This window comes from Impatiens glandulifera, chromosome 3, assembly GCF_907164915.1.
Source record: "Impatiens glandulifera chromosome 3, dImpGla2.1, whole genome shotgun sequence".
Classification (NCBI taxonomy): domain Eukaryota; kingdom Viridiplantae; phylum Streptophyta; class Magnoliopsida; order Ericales; family Balsaminaceae; genus Impatiens; species Impatiens glandulifera.
In genome coordinates, this window is record NC_061864.1 from 22,160,366 (window position 1) to 22,181,257 (window position 20,892).

Below are 20,892 nucleotides of genomic sequence, written 5' to 3' on the forward strand. Positions count from 1 at the left end.
ATATATTAATATTTTATTTATCACGATATAAATTATGTATTTTAAATAAGGCCAAATGCTTTGAATTATTTAGGCCGGTGTGATTTTGGAATTTGTGAAAATGACATATTTTCTTTTCTTTTTATTAAATAATATTGTTTTAACTTTGACTTTAATTATTACAAAATTAGTAGTCTAAACCCCAAATTATACTAATTATTTAAATTTTCTCTTGCTAAATTAATATTAAAAAAATAAACAAGCTTAAAAACAGTTATTTTTTTTACTTGCTTCAATAGATGCGAAACCTGCTATATAAATAGGGAAACAAGATCTAAAATTTCTAATTGCTTTCAGTTTCAGATAACAAACAAAACAAAGACCACGATCAAAGAGATGGCTCCGATAGCGGTTGGCGATTCGATTCCCGACGGTTCACTCTCCTTCTTCGATGAGAACGATCAACTCCAGCAGGTCTCCATCCATTCCCTGGCCGCCGGCAAGAAGGTCATCCTTTTCGCCGTCCCCGGTGCCTTCACCCCTACCTGCAGGTACTCTTATTTCTTTCATTTTTACACGATTTCATTGCTTATTCGGTCGATTTGTGGACCGTCCTTGTTTGTCTGTTGTTTTATCGGAGTTCTAAATGGTTATAGATTTTGAATCTGACCGATTATTGTTTAGCGAGATTACTGTGGAGGTGTTCGATTTCAGAGATCTATCAGTATCGTTTTCTGAAAGAAGGAGATTATTTTCTATTTGATTGGGAAACCTAGTCTGATATAATCGGTTAAGGTTTAGAGTAAAGGGTATGGCTCAGATCTATCGTCTATTAACAGTTAGGGTTTTGTTAAGTAACTGTAATGAACAGTTGTGTTCTCTCTATTGACTTTAAATTTGTATTTCTTAACAATGAAACACTTGTTCTAGATAAGAAGATTAGTCTCTGTATTGCTAATGTCTTTTACTATGAAGAATCAAAACACTGTTTTCCATTTTTCATTTGGAATGCTTGAGAATATTTATCCTCCATTCTGAGTTTCATCTAGTTTGATTCACTTCATTTTCCTTGTGGATGGCAGCATGAAGCATGTGCCCGGTTACATCGAGAAAGCAGAAGAACTTAAGTCAAAGGGTGTTGAAGAAATCTTGTGCATCAGCGGTACTAAAACTTTAAAAAGCTTAATATATTTTCAATCTTTGTAAGTTAAAACTTAAATGATAATATATTTGGAATTGCAGTGAATGATCCATTTGTGATGAAAGCTTGGGCAAAGACCTATCCTGAGAACAAGGATGTGAAGTTCCTATCAGATGGTTCAGGAACATATACTCATGCTCTAGGGCTTGAACTCGACCTGACTGAGAAAGGGCTTGGTGTTCGCTCTCGTAGGTATGCTCTGCTCGTTGAAGATTTGAAGGTGAAGTCTGCAAACATTGAATCGGGTGGTGAGTTCACTGTTTCCAGTGCTGATGATATTCTGAAGGCTCTCTGATCTTTCCTTAGAATGCTTTATATAATAATAATCTTCTTCTTCTTCTCTGATCTTTATTATGAAACCGGTAACTATGTTGTGGTTCATGTTCTATCCATCTTAATTGGAATAGTTAAATGACTTTCATGTTCTTGGAATACTTAAAAAGTTCTTGAATGAATGGAGTGTTGAATGTTTCTATTGACTGACTATTTATTATCTTTTTTTATTGCCATGTTCTTGTAGAAACTCTCTATTGTTGAAATCAATTTAGTCAAATATCTAATAGAGAACATAAATTGTTCTTTCTCAGTTTTTTTTCTAGGGATAAAATGAACATCTTGACATCGTTTTATTTATCTTTAAAACAATGTGAATAAGTTGTCTATTGTTCTTGGGCTGAGATAGTTATTGCGAATGAGGCTATTCAAACATGTCTAATTTTGTTTCATGATTGTGTTCGTGCTGTCAAAATCCCAAGTCAACTTGTTTGAGTTCACAATTCTACTAAAATAAAATGATTCGTAAATGTTAATAATTTGTTAGTGTAAAATCGTTATTCGCTCCTAAACGATTCAAGAATGGTAATAATTCGTTAGAGTGTAAAATTGAGCGTGTCTAAATTTTAATTGAAGTAATGTTGGTACCGTGCTAGTTTGGTTTCTATTCATCATCTTATCAATTACATACATAAATGAGTATATATTAATACTTTCTTAGTCTGATGATGGCGATGATTCATTTTGTTCTTCTTTTATTGAATTTGGACCCAGCAATAAACATGTATATATATATATATATGATTGCTTTTTGGTATCTACCATTCTTAACAACCAAATTTTTCTGATTAAAAATTATTCATTTTTGGCTCTTGCCTATTAATTAACTATATTTATTGATTTTTTTTCTCTAGACTATAATTTGTTTGTACAAAAATAGGTGATTTGGTTAAAATTAAAAATATTTAACTGAATTTATAACTTTTTATTTTTTCATGTCTCAATTATTCTAAATTTTCTATTAGAATTTGATAAATGATTAATTATTTAGATATTTAGTTTTGTATTATGTGTATTTAGTAATTTTTATTATTAATTATATTTTAATTATATAATTATCTGACATCTTTTCCAATCTTCAATTTTAACTGAAATTATTATTTAGATGATTTGGAAAATTTAACAAAATGGTCCCAATAAGAGTACAATTTAAAAAATAATTCAAGTTTAATAATGTTTACGAAAAAAAATTGACATTTTGAGCATGTGAAATGTCCTTATTATCTTTTATATTGTAAATTCTTTGATATTGGAAGAAGACAATAAGAGTCCAATTTAAAAAATAACTCAAATTTGATAATGTTTAAAAAAAAAATTGACATTTTGAGCATGTGAAATGTCCTTATTATCTTTTATATTGTAAATTCTTTGATATTGGAAGACGATTCAGACTGAATTAACATCTCTTGAGTCTTAAATAGTAAGCCTTCTTAGTTCAGTCTGTAGAGCGCATGGCTTAAAATTAAAAAAAGAAGCCTTCTTAGCTCAGTCTGTAAGCGCATGACTTAAATTCTTAGTTCAGTCTGTAGAGCGCATGACTTAAATTCTTAGTTCAGTCTGTAGAGCGCATGGCTTAAAATTAAAAAAAGAAGCCTTCTTAGCTCAGTCTGTAAGCGCATGACTTAAAATTAAAAGTTCTTACGCCGTCTTAAATAGTAAGCCTTCTTAGTTCAGTCTGTAGAGCGCATGGCTTAAAATTAAAAAAAGAAGCTTTCTTAGCTCAGTCTGTAAGCGCATGACTTAAATTCTTAGTTCAGTCTGTAGAGCGCATGACTTAAATTCTTAGTTCAGTCTGTAGAGCGCATGGCTTAAAATTAAAAAAAGAAGCCTTCTTAGCTCAGTCTGTAAGCGCATGACTTAAAATTAAAAGTTCTTACGCCGTCTGTGGGAATCAAACCCACGACCACATGGTTAAAAGCCATGCGCTCTACCAGCTGAGCTAAGACGGCTTGCCATTTAAAAATCAAAAGATGTTAATTCAGCTTGAATTGTCGTACAATTATACAATATCAAATCGTGACGAACCTAATAACATGCCATTTAATACTTAAAAGATGTTAGTTCAGCTTGAATTTGAATCGTCGTACAATTGTACAATATCAAATCGTCACGAACTTACAAGATCGGTACACCTACATCAAATCGTCACGAACTACAAATAGGTTCGTAACGATGAAGGATAATAAGGACATTTCACAGGCTCAAAATATCATTTTTTAAACAATATCAACCCTAAGTTATTTTTTTAAATTTGACATGGGGTCATTTCGTCAAATTTCCTGATGATTTTAGGTAAGATCTACGATCAGAAGGAAAAATACTCCACTCATTCTCGCATCTTTGTCTAGAGTTCCAGCTCCGCTCCCTGGGCCTCATTAGACTAAGTGTAAGGTGTAAGGGAAGCAAATAGAAGAGATGAAGTCCGCCCCTTAGCCTTAACTTGGTTCGTCCCTTTTCAAACCATGATAACTATCACGAAATATTGAATGTTGGGTTGAGTGTCGCCACCTGTTATGTCCTTTGCCGAAGCACAAAGCCGAGACAAAAAATCATCAGCAACCGTCCTTAGTGGTGCTGCTTTATCCGCCTGAAGTCGTGTAAACCAGAAATGACTGAAGCGCACCAACAACACTTCTGTACATCCTAGATCAGCAAGAGTATCACCTTCAACAGTGGGCTCTCTTTATTATCCTGTTGGCTATGAAATGGCTATAAAAGTAGAAAATGCCTCGAGTCATAAAGGGAGGGGCAGTGAGGCCAGGGACGGACCCAGAATTTCGAACTAGGGTGGGCTTGAAAAAAATTTAGGGTGAGCTTAAAATAATAAAGAGAAAATTTTGAAAAAAACAAGTATATAAAAGTAAAGTTTTAACATTTTTTTAATAATTAAACAAAAAACAATGAATTATATTAAATTTTTTTAAGAAATTAAGGGTAATGTCATATTTCTACCGTAAAAAAAAATATATTTTTTTTTTCGGAGCCCACCCGAGCCCCTACATAGATTCGTCTCCGAGTGAGGCCTGAAACAACATAGTAAAACCCATCTCCTCAAAAGCCAAACTTGAAGAAAGAACTCAACCTCATCGTGGTGATTAGAGGACACCTCTCTGATCTTTCACCTTCTAATATGACATGTTGCCTCCCAGTTACATGATTATGAGTCGGTCTGGATTTCCAATGCCTCGTTTAACTGGTCGAGATAGTTGACAATAACTTTTTCCACTCTTCCTTACCGGGAGGGCACAAAGGAAGCAGTGAGATTCTTTAAAGACTTGTACTCAATTGACAATACACATGTTCCGCCGTACCAAGTGAAGGGGAAACTCCCGTCGCTAAACCCGGGTAGGGGAAACTCCCGTCGCTAAACCCGGGTGCTTCACAGCGCAAACATATAATATATATAAATATGGAGGAGACAGATGAACAATAACTTCAATATCGCCTTAATCTGTAACATTATTGTTTTGAACGGAACATAATTGTTTGAGAATGGAGTTGAGGAGAAGTCATATGAAAATGAAAATGAAAGTTTTGTCAACGGTAGAACTTAGAAAATTAAAAAATAAATATATTCATGTGTGTATATTTTTAATAAAAATTATTTTTTATAATATTTTAAATATTTATTTAATAAATTCAAACTAAAATAAATGTAAAAAAGTAATTTCAAATAAAAATAAAAGTAAAATTTTCAAACAAGATAATGTAGGTTAGATATTTCAAACTTAATTATGTAAAATGTATTATACATATTACTCTTATTTAAACATATTTTTTTTCTAATTTTGTATAATATTTGACATTTTATAATATTATAATTTATTATTAATTATATTCAAAATTTAATTATTTATATATATATATATATATATTTAAATTTTTTTATAAATTTTTTTTATTTATTTAAATATATATATATATATATATATATATATATATATATATATATATATATATATATATATATAATCATATTTTACATTCCCTTATAAAAAAATATAAAAATTTTATAAAAAATCACAATTTGTTGGATGAGTAACTAAGAAGGTAACCAGTGTCCTCAAGAATATTATTAATGATTTAAGAAGAGATAATTATAATATTTTTGTTTTATTAATTATTAAGTTATTGTAGTGTTATGGTTAAAATATTTAGCAACGTGGAACCTTCTATGTTATTAATAAAATGCGTACTAAAACTAGCATTTTTTTTCTCTTATAAGCTCACTTCATTTTTTCCGCCCTTACCACAAACTTTTATCATCACGTGGCTGCTAAAGCAAGCTAATTTCACACTGCCGATAGGAAGCAGATAATTATATTTATTTACAAACTTGTGTAATTTCTTAAATTCATATATCACCTAATTCTCTATTTTTGTGTATACATGATTTCATAAAATATTTATGCGAGACAAAAACAAAAATATAATGATGTTAATACAACTCATCAACATACCATAATCCCCTTCCATTAACCTCATTCTTCTCACTTTTCCCTAATCATTCCCGCAGATTAAAACACATTTTTTACAACTACCCTCGACCAATTTAACCCAACCCGTCGTCGGTGTTCTCGCCTTATATGCTCTTACCATTCTTCCATTAATGGATTTGCTACCCCCAAAGCTCCATTCCTTGCAAAGATCACACCACGTCTTAATTAATTAGTTGTTAGACCGGATACCATGATTCCATTGCAGACCACTTACTCTTAAAAGTTCATAGCTCAGACAAATCAACTAAATTCAAGTTCAACTTTTTGACCTTATGTTAGCTAGAACGAATAAATGTACCAATCAAGCTCCCTTTACATTCAAGTTCAGCTTTGACAATAGAAATAAATTATGTTAGTTTGAAAAGAAATTGAATAAATGTACCAATCAACTCTCCATGTACATTCAAGTTCAACTTTGACCAGAAAAATTATAAATTATGTTAGTTTCAGAAAGAATTTATAATCTTATTCTTTCTATTAAATATGATATAAACGTAACTTTTCAATTCATTCATTTTACTCGTTTATTCTGAGTGAGATAATCTTTGTACTATCTATATTATTAGAATCTCTGTTATCATGAGATTATTTATATGAATTCAACATGAAATAAAATCATGATAAAACATAATGACACCTATTTTATCTTTCTTATTAACAATTACAAATTCAAAAGGTAATTCCTTTTTCAAAATGATTAAAATCCTAATAATATTTTGTGTTATCTCAATTTAACAATACTATTATATATTAAATGAAAATATATTAAATTATAGTAAGGATACATAAAGGAAATATAGGGCAGGCCAAATATTCTGGAATTTGAATTTATCTCTTTTTTTTTTTTTTTTGACTTATTAAAATTTTATTTTATCTCTAGTAGTATAAATATATACTAGTATAAATATATACATTCTGAAATTTGAATTATTCTCTTCCTTTTTTTTTTATTTTTCATTTTGACTTATTAAAATTTTATTTTATCTCTAGTCATATAAATATATACTTAGAACTAATCTTCTTTTCTACATATAAGAGGTGAATACTTACGTTAAAATCATAGGTTCGAGCCTATCAAGCGAAAAATAATTAAGTGTGTTTACAGGTTACATACTTAATTTGTAGTTTCATTTATTTTTTTATACTTAAAACTATAATAATATGTTTCTGATCATTTGAAAGTATTTATATATATATAACTAGTTAGCTCTAAAATTTAGACTTACAATTAAACAAACATAAGAACATAATTAATTGGAAGCAAATTAACCCATTATTTAAACACATTGACTGTTTTATAAAGTGTAAATAAATAATACAAAATTAATCTCAAAGTCTTTTGGGACGGTTCAGATGAGATTATTTCATCTAAAATGTTTTAAAAAGAGAAGATAAATATAGTTTACTTCTACAAACTGATTTATTAGCTTTTAATAATGATATTTTATACAACTAGTATGTAGTCCGTGCATTTGCATGAGTGAAAATATAAAATCGAGAAAAAAGAATTACGATTAAAATGTGATAATATTTTTAATTTACTCACACATATATATCAAAATTAACCACAGCTCTCAACTTGGCAATCTGAACATTTTGAAAATGAAGCATCATTATATATATATATATATATATTAGTTAGTTAAAAAATTAAACTTTTATTGTTAAAACGTTCCGCGTTCATCAAATAAATTTGATGTTGAATTTAAAATATAAAGTCTTATTAGTCTAGTTAGTCAAAAGATTGTACTTATTATGTTACAAGTTCGAAATATACCTGTAGAAATTTTATTTTTAACCGTTTTAAGTTTATGAGTGGGTCAACCTACAATCCGATCCAAATATTTATTTACTCTCACATATATATCCAAATTAACCAACTCTCGACATGACAATTCAGACACTTTGAAAATTAAGCATCATTATATATCAATTATTCATGAGTTCACTAACTTAATTTAATTTTTTTTTTATTAAATTACTACCAACTCTCTACGACAACATCATATTATACTTCAATTTAATGTGTATTAATGAATCGAATTTTAATTCTTTTTTCAATCAATACAACATTCAATTAATAAAATCAATTAGAAAACATTAGAGATATATTGATTAAGTGAGAAACGTATTTATGTGTGTCTAGTCATTTAAAAAAAACTATTATCATGTGCCAGTGAGGAGGACATAAATGTTATTTGTTTTGTCCTACAAATTATTATTGTTTTTATATAATAATACCCTTAAAACAAAAATAATAACATCTCTTTCATTTCTTTATGTTTAAAACATAAATGTATATATTCAGTTGACTGTAGGTTTTGACAGTGAGGTTATGTTCGTTGTCAACCAGATGTCATATATATATTGCCTAATTAAAAAAATACAAATATATAATTTATCACAAATTAATTAAAAATAAAATAGGTGAAAGATAATATTTATAATAAAAATAAATACAATTAAAATATAATTATTAAATTAAGTATTCCAACCCATCTTTCTTTAATATAATATAAACGAAAAGAGTTATTTGAAAATGTAAATATTAAATAAGATATTTTTAATTAGTTTAAATGTAATAAAATTTAAATTATTACAATGATCTTATTTAAGAAATTTAAATTTAAAATTATTACAAATATATATTTTTATCACAAATTAATTAAAAAATAAAATAAGTAAGATAATATTTATAATAAAAATAATTACAATAAAAATATAATTATTAAATTAAATATTCCAACCAGTAGTTTAGTTCTTTAATATAAATATAAAATAACAATAAGAATTATTTGAATAAATAATTATAGAAAAGGTAAATATTAAATAAGATATTTTTCATTAGTTTTCAATACTGTAAAATTTAAAATTCAATGTAATAAAATAATTTAGGTGACCATAATCTTATTTATGAAATTAAAAATTAAAATAAAAAATTAATACAAATATATTATTTATCACAGATTAATTAAAATATATTAATTAAATTAAGTATTCCAATCAATAGTTATTTAATAAAAATATAAACGACAATAGTTATTTGAATAAATAGCTATTTAATATAAATGTAAAGGACAAAAATTATTTAAAATATATTAATTTATTAGAGGAAGAAAATAATGGGAGGATCTGTTGTACAATTCAAAGATTATAACACCTTTTTTTTTCAAAAGAATAAAAAAAATTACAGAATATGTGAACATACCTAAGTTTTAAAATACTAACGACACAATTCCCATAAAATAGTACTAATTAGATAAAAATAAAAATACAAATTGAAGGAGATTTGAGGAACTTATAGTTACTCTAAAAATAAATATAAGTAAAGTATAATCATTAAATTAAATATTAAAATAAACAGTTATTTAATATAAATGTAAACGACAAAAATTATTTGAATAAATAGTTATTTAATATAAATGTAAACGACAAAAGTTATTTGAATAAATAACTATAAAATATGTAATATTAAATAAGATATTTGTAATTAGTTAATGTAATAAAATATGTGACAAATGATCTTATTTAAGAAATTTAAAATTTAAATTAACCGATCAATAATTAATTAAATAATAAAATAGTTGAAAATAATTAGAAATATATAATAAAGATAAATAAAATTATAATTATTAAATTAAGTATTTAAAATGACAATAATATTATTTGAATATGTAATTATAGATAATGGAAATATTAAATAAGATATTTTTCATTAATTTTTAATACTGTAAAATTCAATCTAATAAAATAGTTTAGGTGACAATAATTTTATTTAATAAATTTAAAATATAAAATTAATACAAATCACAAATTAGTTAAAAATAAAATGGGTGAAAGATAATATTTTAAATAAAAATAAAAATAATTAAAATTAATTGTTTCAACCAATAATTATTTAATATAAATATAAATTTCCAGAGTTATTTGAATAAATAATTATGACTAATGTAAATATTAAATAAGATATTTTTCATTAATTTTCAATCCTGTAAAATTCAAATGTAATAAAATAATTTAGGTGACCATAATCTTATTGATTAAATTAAAATTAAACTATAAAATTAATACAAATATATTATTTATCATAAATTAATTAAAATATATTTATTAAATTATGTATTCCAACCAATAGTTATTTAATATAAATATAAACTTTAATTATGTGAACATTATAGCAATTTAAATAGAGGAAGAAAAATAGGGCATATAAGATAAAAATTCAAATTGAAGGAGATTTGAAGTACCTATCATCCTTCTTAAAATAAATACATTTAAAATATAAATTATTAAATTAAGTATTAAAATAAATAGTTATTTAATAAAAATGTAAACGACAAACATTATTTGAATAAATAATTATTTAATATAAATGTATACCACAAAAGTTATTTAAATAAATAGTTATAAAATATGTAAATATTAAATAAGATATATGTAATTAGTTAATGTAATAAAATAATTTACATGACAATGATCATATTTAAATATTTAAGAAATTTAAATTAACAATCACAAATTAAATAATAATAAAATATGTGGAGATAATAAAAATAATAAAAATAAATACAATTAAAATATAATTATTAAATTAAGTATTCCAACTAATAGTTATATAATATAAATATAAAATGACAATAATAATTATTTGAATACATAATTATAGAGAATGGAAATATTAAATAAGATATTTTCATTAGTTTTTAATACTTAAAAATAAAATAGGTGAAAGATAATATTTTAAATAAATTCAATTATTTAATATAAATATAAATTACAAGTTATTTGAATAAATAACTATGAATAATTTAAATATTAAATAACATATTTTTCATTAGTTTTTAATACTGTAAAATTCAATGTAATAAAATAAAATCTTATTTATGAAATTAAAAATTAAAATATAAAATTAATGTAAATATATTATTTATCACAAATTAATTAAAATATATTTATTAAATTAAATATTCTAACAAATAATTATTTAATATAAATATAAAAATTAATTATACCTAAATCCTGAACTTTAATATCTGTAAATTATCGTTATATAAAATTCATTACTAGAGGAATAAAATAGGATATATAAAGATTAAAATTAAGAAGATTCAAGTACCTTTCATTACTCTAAAAATAAATACAAGTAAAATATAATTATTAAAAAAATTACTTGAATAAATAGTTATAAAATATGTATATATTACCTAAGATATTTGTAATTAGTTAATATAATAAAATAGTTTATGTGACAATGATCTTATTTAAGAAATTTACAAATTTAAATTGACGTTCACAAATTAATTAAATAATAAAATAGGTGAAAGATAATAAGAAATATATAATAAAAATAAATACAATTAAAATATAATTATTAAATTAAGTATTCTAACCAATAGTTATTTAATATAAATATAAAATGACAATAATAATTATTTTAATATATAATTATAGAGAATGAAAATATTAAATATTATATTTTCATTAGTTTTTATTACTGTAAAATTTAATGTAATAAAATAGTTTAAATGACAATAATTTTATTTAAGAAATTTAAAATATAAAATTAATATAAATATATAATTTATCACAAATTAATTAAAAATAAAATAGGTGAAAGATAATATTTTAAATAAAAATAAATTTAATTATTAAATTAATTATTTCAACCATAGTTATTTAATAAAAACATAAATTACAAGAGTCTTTTAAATAAATAATTATGAATAATGTAAATATTAAAGATGGTATTTTTTCATTAGTTTATAATTTAGGGACAATATTGGTCTTATTTAAGAAATTTAAATTTAAATATTTAAATTAATACAATTATATAATTTATCACAAATTAATTAAAAAATAAAATTGGTGAAAGATAATAAAAATAAATACAATAAAAATATAATTATTAAATTAAGTATTCAAGTTATTTAATATAAATATATACGACATGAATTATTTGAATACATATTGATGAAGAGCGTAAATTTTTAAAAAAAAAAATTAGAGTTGTTTGTCACACGAGCTATTTTATGTGGATATATAAATGATTTGACTTTATAACGGTATAATCTGTTTTTTTATAATTTCTCATTAAAAATATATAATTATTTTCTAATATTAATACAAAGCATATAAATTCCTTTTAGTAAAAAAACAAAAAAAAATAAAAATAGGAGAAAAGTTATTTAGTTAAAAAATAAAATAAAAATATTTAAATTAATAACTTAAGGCCTAAGTTTAAATTATTATAATAATATTTAAATAATTCTTAATTTTTTATTTATATCCTCATTAATTACATGAATTAAATTATTATAAAAGATATATATTAAAATATCTTTTATGAATTAAAATATATATGTTTATTAGATATTTATAAAATCTGTAAATATTTTAACAAAATAATTCAACTTTTTATTATATTCAATAACTTTTCTTAAATAACCCAATCCCATTATATATCATTTAGATTTCTTTTGATTTTCTAGATTTTCAAAATATCTAAACTTTTTGCTTTGTTTACAAATTCATAAATTAGTATCTATCTTTTATATTAAAAAAATAATAAAAATTGGAAAATAAATGTACTTTTAGTTAATGAAAATTACAGTATCATAAATGCAATTTAAGGACATGAGATTTAAATGGGATAGATGAAGCAAATCAGAAACCAGATTTCATAAATATTTAATATCATATCAATCTTTACTTTTTCATTAATTGAGTAACTTTTTCTTTTATTTTAATATTAAAAATTAATTAATTAGACATAAAATATTACAAATTTTTAACTATATATATGGGTTTGTATCATGTTGATAGCATTGTGAATTGTTTTGTGTTTATCATTTTCATTTGTTCTCCATTGTAAGGTATGTTTCTAACTATTTTTTATTGTTAGATGAGAGTTTGAAACATGTTTAGTCTTCTCTCTCTCTTCTTTTGGTTTTAAATCTAACGGTCAACTCCTACTGGCCTGATGATGATGAAGAAGTAAAAAGAATGGTTTTTTTTCTAGCATCTTTGTTTTATATCCTTAACTCAATCTGACCCCACCTACCGTTTCTCTCTCTTCTGCATAATCTAGAATCAAGATCAAGAATTTTCATTTCATGGGACTCAACGAGGACGATATGTCGAATCATCACAACTCTTCTCTTACAAAAGATTTCCTTGCTTCCCCTCCTGTTCTTTCACTCAGCCTCGTACGTACTCTCTTTCTGTCTCTGTCTGTCTCTGTTTATGTTTCTCAGGTCGATTCTCCGATGATGTTAAGTTTTTGACTAATCCTTCTGCTCGTGCAGGCAGGGATTTTCCGATATGGGGAGTCGTCATCGTCGGCGGCGGCGGCGGCGGCAACGGCAGGAATGGAGGAGAATGCTGATCAAGTGGTACTGGTGGAGGAGGGAGGAGGAGGAAGGAGAGACGAGTTGACGCTGGATATTAATAGTGATAATTCCGGTGCGGCGAGATTGAGATTGGAGGAAGAGATCGACGGCGAGGGGCTGCTGGGGGATTTTGAAGATGAAGATGATGATGAGGTTCAGTATGAAGATGATGAAGATGATCATGATATTGGAGATAGGAGGAAGAAAAGGAAGAGGAGAAAGTATCATAGACACACTCCTGAGCAAATCAAAGAGATGGAATCGTATGTTTTCTTTCTTTCTTCCTCTTTTGATAATTTTTTTTAACTAGGGTTTAAAGTGGTATAACCTTATATAAATTGGTTATATCGATACTATCCATATAGGCGCCGTGTTTTTATTTCACTCATAAAATGAAACATATTTACAAAAGTGAAACATCACTCTCCTCATTTGCTGATTTCACATGTAGCGATGACTTAGTGGATACAAACACGACCTATATGGCATCACACCCATAAATTGACATATTTTTTTTTACCTTTAGCATGTAAAAAAAAACATCTTTAAAAGGGTTTTTTCTAATGTAATAAAAGTTAAATCTTTAATTTTGAAGTTTTTTTTCTACCCTTTATTTATTATTTGAGTGTGACAGTCATTACTTATTAAGGAATAATTAATTTGATTTGTTTTCTTTTTATATATATATAGGCTATTTAAAGAATCACCACATCCAGATGAGAAACAAAGAAAACTACTGAGCATTCAACTGGGACTTTCAGCTAGACAAGTCAAATTCTGGTTTCAAAATCGCCGTACCCAAATCAAGGTTAGTACATTATTTTTATTTATCAATTTTCATATATATATATATATATAAGTTACAAACTTGTATTTAATTATAGGCTATGCAAGAGCGACATGAGAATTCACTTCTCAAAACTGAAATGGATAAAATAAAAGATGACAATAAGATCTTAAGAGAAACCCTGAAGAGAGCTTGCTGCCAAAATTGTGGATTCACCAATGCTGCCCCCGAAGACCAACATCTTCATGATGAAAACATTCAACTCAAGGCTGAGGTCTTAATTAAGATTATTAATAATAATAATAAACCTCTTCTTCTCAATTTCTAACATTCTATTAAATTTTGTGTATGACAGGTTGAAAAACTGAGAGCGGTTGTAGGAAAATACCGGCCAGGATCTTTGCTAACTAGTTCATCGTGTTTGAATGGAAACGAGCATGAGGATCGAAGCTTGTTGAATGTCAACAATGGAATTTTCGGGCTTGAAAAGCCGAGAATAATGGGGATTGCCAATCAAGCAATGGAAGAACTTAAGAAGATGGCTACTGATGGTGAGCCCTTATGGGTACTTAGCGTGGAGACTGGTCGAGAAATTCTCAACTATGATGAATATACTAAGGATTTTTCGTTGGATAATGGAATGAATCTAAGGCCGAAAAGGTCCATTGAAGCTTCGAGGGATTCAGTGGTAGTCTTTATTGATCTTCATCGTCTTCTGCAGTGTTTCATGGACGTGGTAACTTTTAGTCTTTTTCTTTTTATTTGGTTTCAATGTTTATATTAAATAAATTTACCTTATTCTTCAATTTATGTATGATGTAGAATCAATGGAAGGATATGTTTTCATCCATTGTCTCAAAGGCTAATACTGTCTATGTAATTAGCAATGGTGAAGGACCTCATAGGAATGGTGCTATTCAATTGGTAAGTATTGCAATTTTTCCATAACTTACATCTTTATTATTAATATATGTTTTAAATTATAGTGACAAAATCATTAATTCAACATCTCTATTGGAATTGGACTGATTTGTATAGATGTTTGCGGAGCTACAAATGCTGACACCATTAGTGCCGACTCGAGAAATTAACTTTGTCCGATATTGTAAGCAAATGAGTGTTGATCTATGGGCGATAGTTGACGTTTCTATAGATCAATTCGAAGACAACTTCAATTCGTCCCACATGAAGTGTCAAAAAAAGGCATCTGGTTGCATCATTGAGGATAAGGGAAATGGTCATTGTAAGGTGACATGGGTGGAACACTTAGAATATTGTAAGAAAACCATAGTTCCTACAATGTATCGATCGATAGTTAATAGTGGAATGGCTTTTGGTGCGAAGCGTTGGGTCTCGACGCTTCAACAACAGTGCGAGCGTATCGTGTTTTCCTTGGCCAGCAATGTCCCGACAAAGGATTCTACTGGTAAGGCTATTTATCGATAGTTGTGTTTTTATGTTTTTTGTTATTTCGATAGGTAAGTTTGACAGTTTGAGAATGAAACGTTTCGCAGGTGTGCCCTCGTTGGCGGGTAGGAAAAGCATTTTGAAATTTGTGCAACGAATGACGTCGAGTTTTTGTCGTGCTATTGGCTCGTCAAGCTACCATACTTGGACGAAGGTGTTAAGCAAAAACGGGGAGGATATACGCTTATGTTCTAGGAAGAACTTGACTGATCCGGGGGAGCCTCTAGGTTTGATTGTATGTGCGGTTTCATCTTTATGGTTGCCCGTGTCTCAACATGATCTTTTCGACTTCTTAAGAGACGAAACCCACAGACATGAGGTTGGTTGGTTGGTCGGTCTTAACATACTTTGTTTTTTTTTTCAATGATAAGAGATTGATGAAATGTTGATTCTTGTCATTTTGTAGTGGGATGTAATGTCAAAAGGTGTTCCTTCGAAACTCATTGCGAACTTAGCTAAAGGACAAAACCAAGGAAACGCGGTTACAATACAGGTAAATTTCATTTTCTACTTCTATACACGCATTTAAAATCTACCCGGGTTAAAAACTTTTCACAAAATCAACCTGAGCTATCAAATCTATTTATGTCAATTAGTTAGCTATAGCCTAGGTAACGTTATGGTAGATCCTCACTTATATACAACACCCTACTTTTTTTCAATTTTTTTCCTTTCAAATTTTATATATACAAGCTACAAACAATGCAATGCAACACAACACGAGTTTGCTTACGATAATGTATTTTATTTCAGACAATGAAGGCGAAGGATAACAACAACATTTGGATACTTCAAGATAGTTGCACGAACAATTATGAGTCAATGGTGGTTTATGCTGCGGTGGACGTATCAGGAATGCAAAGCGCGATGGCAGGATGCGACTCTAGCCACACCACAATATTGGCATCGGGTTTTGCGATTTTATCGGACGGAATGGAGTCAAGGCCAATGGTGATCAGGACGAGGCAAGAAGAGGAGGCGATGGGTGCGGAAGGAGGTTCGGTGCTTACTATGGCAATCCAAGTTCTTATAAATAGCAACCCAACTGCCAAATTCAACATGGAATCAATGGAATCTGTCAATTCTATCATTTCTTCATGCTTTAAGAAAATCAAGATAGCTCTTCATTGTGAAGAGTGCTGATTTTCTAATTTTATCATTTACTAGATATTAAGATAGACATCATCGAACAAGATTTTTCTTCCTTTTCTATTTTTGATTTTTGCTTAGAGAATTGAATAAGGTTATTTGAATTTTTGCTTAGAAAATTGAACAAGGTCAACTGTTTTTCATAACAGCTATATTCAGTAAGTTTGATTATATTGCAAATTAATGTTATTTGTTTTGTTTACTACATATTGATAATTTTGGATTTTTTTTTGAAAAATTGATACTAATTGAAATATTTATATTCTATTAAATCATTTATTAAAAGGATTTCATATTCAAAGTAATTTCTTGATTTAACTACTTTTATAAATTTTGTCATGTTCTATCAAAATTTATCACAACTCTAAAATAAAACCTTTTTTATTTGAAAAATCTATTAAAGTATTTTTGAATAACAAATATTAAAATTTGTAGTAAATTTAATTTTATTTCTACAAGAATTGACTTTAAATTCAAATCTAATTTTTGTGTTTGAAATTTTTATAAAATTGTAACTCATTATAATTATTATGTTTAATAAAATTATAATAAAAACAATTTAAATAAATATTAGGCATGTTATTAAGATATTAGTTTAAAATAATACACTGAGATGTCATAATTATCAAGAGTTTTATCTACAGTTCAATTTTTAATAAATATATATAACATTAACTATTTAAATTAAAATATTTATATATAGGATATTTTAATTAATAAATTAATAAGTTGTTTTGATTGCAAATAAAAACAATAAATATTAAAATTGCACAATTTGAGAATTATATTGATTTTGATCCCTGGTAAAAAATGTTTTGTAAGGAGGACAAAGTATTATTATTTGTAAATATTAATATTTAAATAGAATATATATTTATATGATAAGAGGAAAAAATGCAAATTTTAATAAGTCAAATAAAAATAAAAATAGAGTAAGAGAGGAAACAAATTAAAATTTATGTCATAAAATTTCATTACTAGAGGAAGAAAATAAAACAGATAGGCTGAATGAGATTCGAGTTACATGTAGTTACTTTAAAAATAAATAGAATTAAAATATAATTATTAAATTAAGTATTAAAATAAATAGTTATTTAATATAAATGTAAACGAACAAAAATTATTTGAATAAATAAATATTTAATATTAATGTAAACGACAAAACAAAAGTTATTTGAATAATAATTATAAAAATGTAAATATTAAATAAGATATTTGTAATTATATTTGAAATTTGTTTATTAAAATTATAATTCTTAAATTTAAATGTTCAAACAAACAAAAAAAAAAATATTATTATTTTTAAATATTAATATTTAAAGAATATATATTTATATGTTAAAGAGGAAAAAAATGCAATTTTTAATAAGTAAAAAATGTGAGTGTAAGAGAGGAGCCAAATTCAAATTTATGTGGACTAGAGGAAAAGAATATGATAAATATGCAGGAAGGAAATTGGAGATACCTATCAATACTAAAAATTAAATACAAATTAGTAAAATAAATAATTGTTTAATATATATATATATATATATATATTTAACTATTTATTGAAATAACTTTCTATCGTTTACATTTTATTTTGTCGTTTATATATATATAAACGACACGACAAAATAAAATGTAAACAAAAGTAAAGTTATTTGAATAAATACTTATTTAATATAAATGTAAACGACAAAAATAAAAGGAACAAAAGTTATTTAAATAAATACTTATTTAATATAAATATAAACGACAAAAATAAAAGGTAAACGACAAAAGTTATTTGAATAAATACTTATGTAATATAAATGTAAACGATAAAACTTATTTGAATAAATATTTAAAATTGTAAATATTAAATAAGATATTTGTAATTAGTTTACGTGACAATGAATTTATATAAGAAATTTAAAAATATAAATTAATACAAATTTATAATTTATCATAAATTAATTAAATAGTAAAATAGGTGAAAAATAATAAGAAATTTATAATAAAAATATAATTATTAAATTAGGTATTCCAACTAATAGTAATTGACAATAATATTTATTTGAATAAATAATTATAGAGAATGTAAATATTAAATAAAATATTTTTCATTAGTTTATAATATTGTAAAATTTAATATAATAAAATAATTTCGGTGACAATAATTTTATTTAAGAAATTTAAAATATAAACATTAATACAAATATATAATTTATCATAAATTAATTAAAACTAAAATAGATGAAAGATAATATTTTAAATAAAAATAAATATAATAAAAGTATATTTATTAAATTAATTATTCCAACCAATAGTTATTTAATATAAATATAAATTACCAGAGTTATTTGAATAAATAATTATGGACAATGTAAATATTAAATAAGATATTTTTCATTAGTTTATAGTTTAGGGACAATAATCTTATTTAAGAAATTTAAATTAATACAAATATATAAATTATCATTTATTACAAATTAATTAAAAACTAAAATATGTGAAATATAATATTTATAATAAAAATAAATACAATTAAAATATAATTATTAAATTAATTATTCAAGTTATTTAATATAAATATACTACAAGAATTATTTGAATAAATATTTAGGAAGAAGGTAAATATTCAAAATTCTTTAGAGTTGTTTGTCATAAGAACTGAACTATTTTACGTGGATATATTGTTGATTTGAATTTCAAATAGTATAATCTGTTTTTTTATAACTTCTCATTAAAAATATATAAATATTTTCTAATATTATTACAGTATATAAATTCCTTTTAAAAAACAAAATAAAAAATGTGATCTTCAAGTTATTTAGAAACGACTCCTTGTCTTTTAATTTATATCTTCATTAATTACATGAATTTAATTATTTAAAAAAATATATATTTATTAGATGTTAATAAAATCTGTATATCTTTTAACTAAATAATTCAACTTTTTATAATATTAATTAATTATTATTAAAATAACCCAATCCTATTATCTATCATGTGTAGAAATTTTTGTTTAGAGCTTTGGTGTTCTATATTTCTTCATTGGAATCAATCTAGAGGCTCAAATTAGCTGATACAACAATTTTTTTAATTTTTGTTTGTTGTCCCAAATTATATTTTATTTGATAATAACTTAAAACTTTTGAGATCCAAAATGTTAGATACAAACAAATTGTTTAGAGAAATTGGTTTCTGAGAAGGTTGGGTGTTTTACAATCATATCAACTGATTTCTAAACTTGTTGGTTCCAAAAAAGACAGAATTCGGTGGTGGAGTGGACTTAAAAAAAAATTTAGGGTGGCTAAAATAAAAAAAAATGTTTTTTTTTTTAAATAAAACAGGTAAATAAAAGTAAGTTTTACCATTTTTTAATAATTAAATAAATAAAATATTGAATTCTATTAAAAAAAATTAATAATTAAAGGGTAATGTCACATTTTAATTTTTTTTACGGAGTGGGTTTCAGCCCACCCAAGTCCCTACATAAATTCATCCCTAGTTATTTCTAAATTGTTAATTTTTCAAATGACTTGAAATCCTTTTCAATACAATTAAAATAAGTTCAAAAAATTGTTGAGGCTTTGATACATCAAGTAATGATGAAATTAATTGTCAAGGTAGTTTAGAAAAACTAAGAACTTGCAAAAGATTTTTTAAAAATTAGCCTTTATATTTTGGTTTAATATATTGAGTGTTTATATATTAATTTTGATGCTTTATTGATTTTCAATTTAAATTAATGGGTTAGAGAATTATATTTCTGGTATGTGTTTTAATCATAATTATATTTTATTTTGTATTAGATAATGCTATTAAGTGATTGAGGATAGTATAGGGTAACTACTGAGTTACACTTGCACTGGTTTGAAAGTGAAACCTAAAAAAAAAACTTTTTTTTTTCACAATTGAAAAGTAACTAATAATTATTGGTCATCACTCATCAAGCCAATCTAAGAACTAGAGGCCATGCAATAATAATAATAATAATAATAATAATAATAATAATAATATATATTTATTTATTTATTGATTGTGGTCATACAATTTAAAAACAAATGATAGATGGTAGAGATTGGGCTTCCAATGACATGACATTCTACCTATCATCTTTAA

At 25.2% G+C, this 20,892-nt stretch overlaps 2 protein-coding genes and 1 non-coding gene across 3 annotated transcripts; 2 read left to right on the forward strand and 1 right to left on the reverse strand.

Moving 5' to 3' along the window:
* Positions 1-314: 314 nt before the first annotated feature.
* On the forward strand, positions 315-1,661 carry LOC124930761 (peroxiredoxin-2B). The gene is made up of 3 exons (XM_047471114.1): positions 315-530; positions 1,062-1,141; positions 1,222-1,661. Exons 1-3 carry the CDS (start codon positions 376-378, stop codon positions 1,473-1,475), a joined length of 489 nt encoding a protein of 162 aa, XP_047327070.1. The 5' UTR covers positions 315-375; the 3' UTR covers positions 1,476-1,661.
* Positions 1,662-3,389: 1,728 nt separating this feature from the next.
* On the reverse strand, positions 3,390-3,462 carry TRNAK-UUU. Its single transcript has one exon. It is a non-coding gene; the product is annotated as a tRNA-Lys (tRNA).
* A 9,662-nt stretch (positions 3,463-13,124) lies between these two features.
* LOC124929993 (homeobox-leucine zipper protein GLABRA 2-like) lies at positions 13,125-16,797 on the forward strand. The gene is made up of 10 exons (XM_047470366.1): positions 13,125-13,217; positions 13,317-13,663; positions 14,091-14,208; positions 14,285-14,461; positions 14,543-14,923; positions 15,010-15,111; positions 15,226-15,613; positions 15,702-15,973; positions 16,061-16,147; positions 16,408-16,797. The coding sequence occupies exons 1-10, from the start codon at positions 13,125-13,127 to the stop codon at positions 16,795-16,797; spliced, it is 2,355 nt and encodes a 784-aa protein (XP_047326322.1).
* Positions 16,798-20,892: the final 4,095 nt, after the last annotated feature.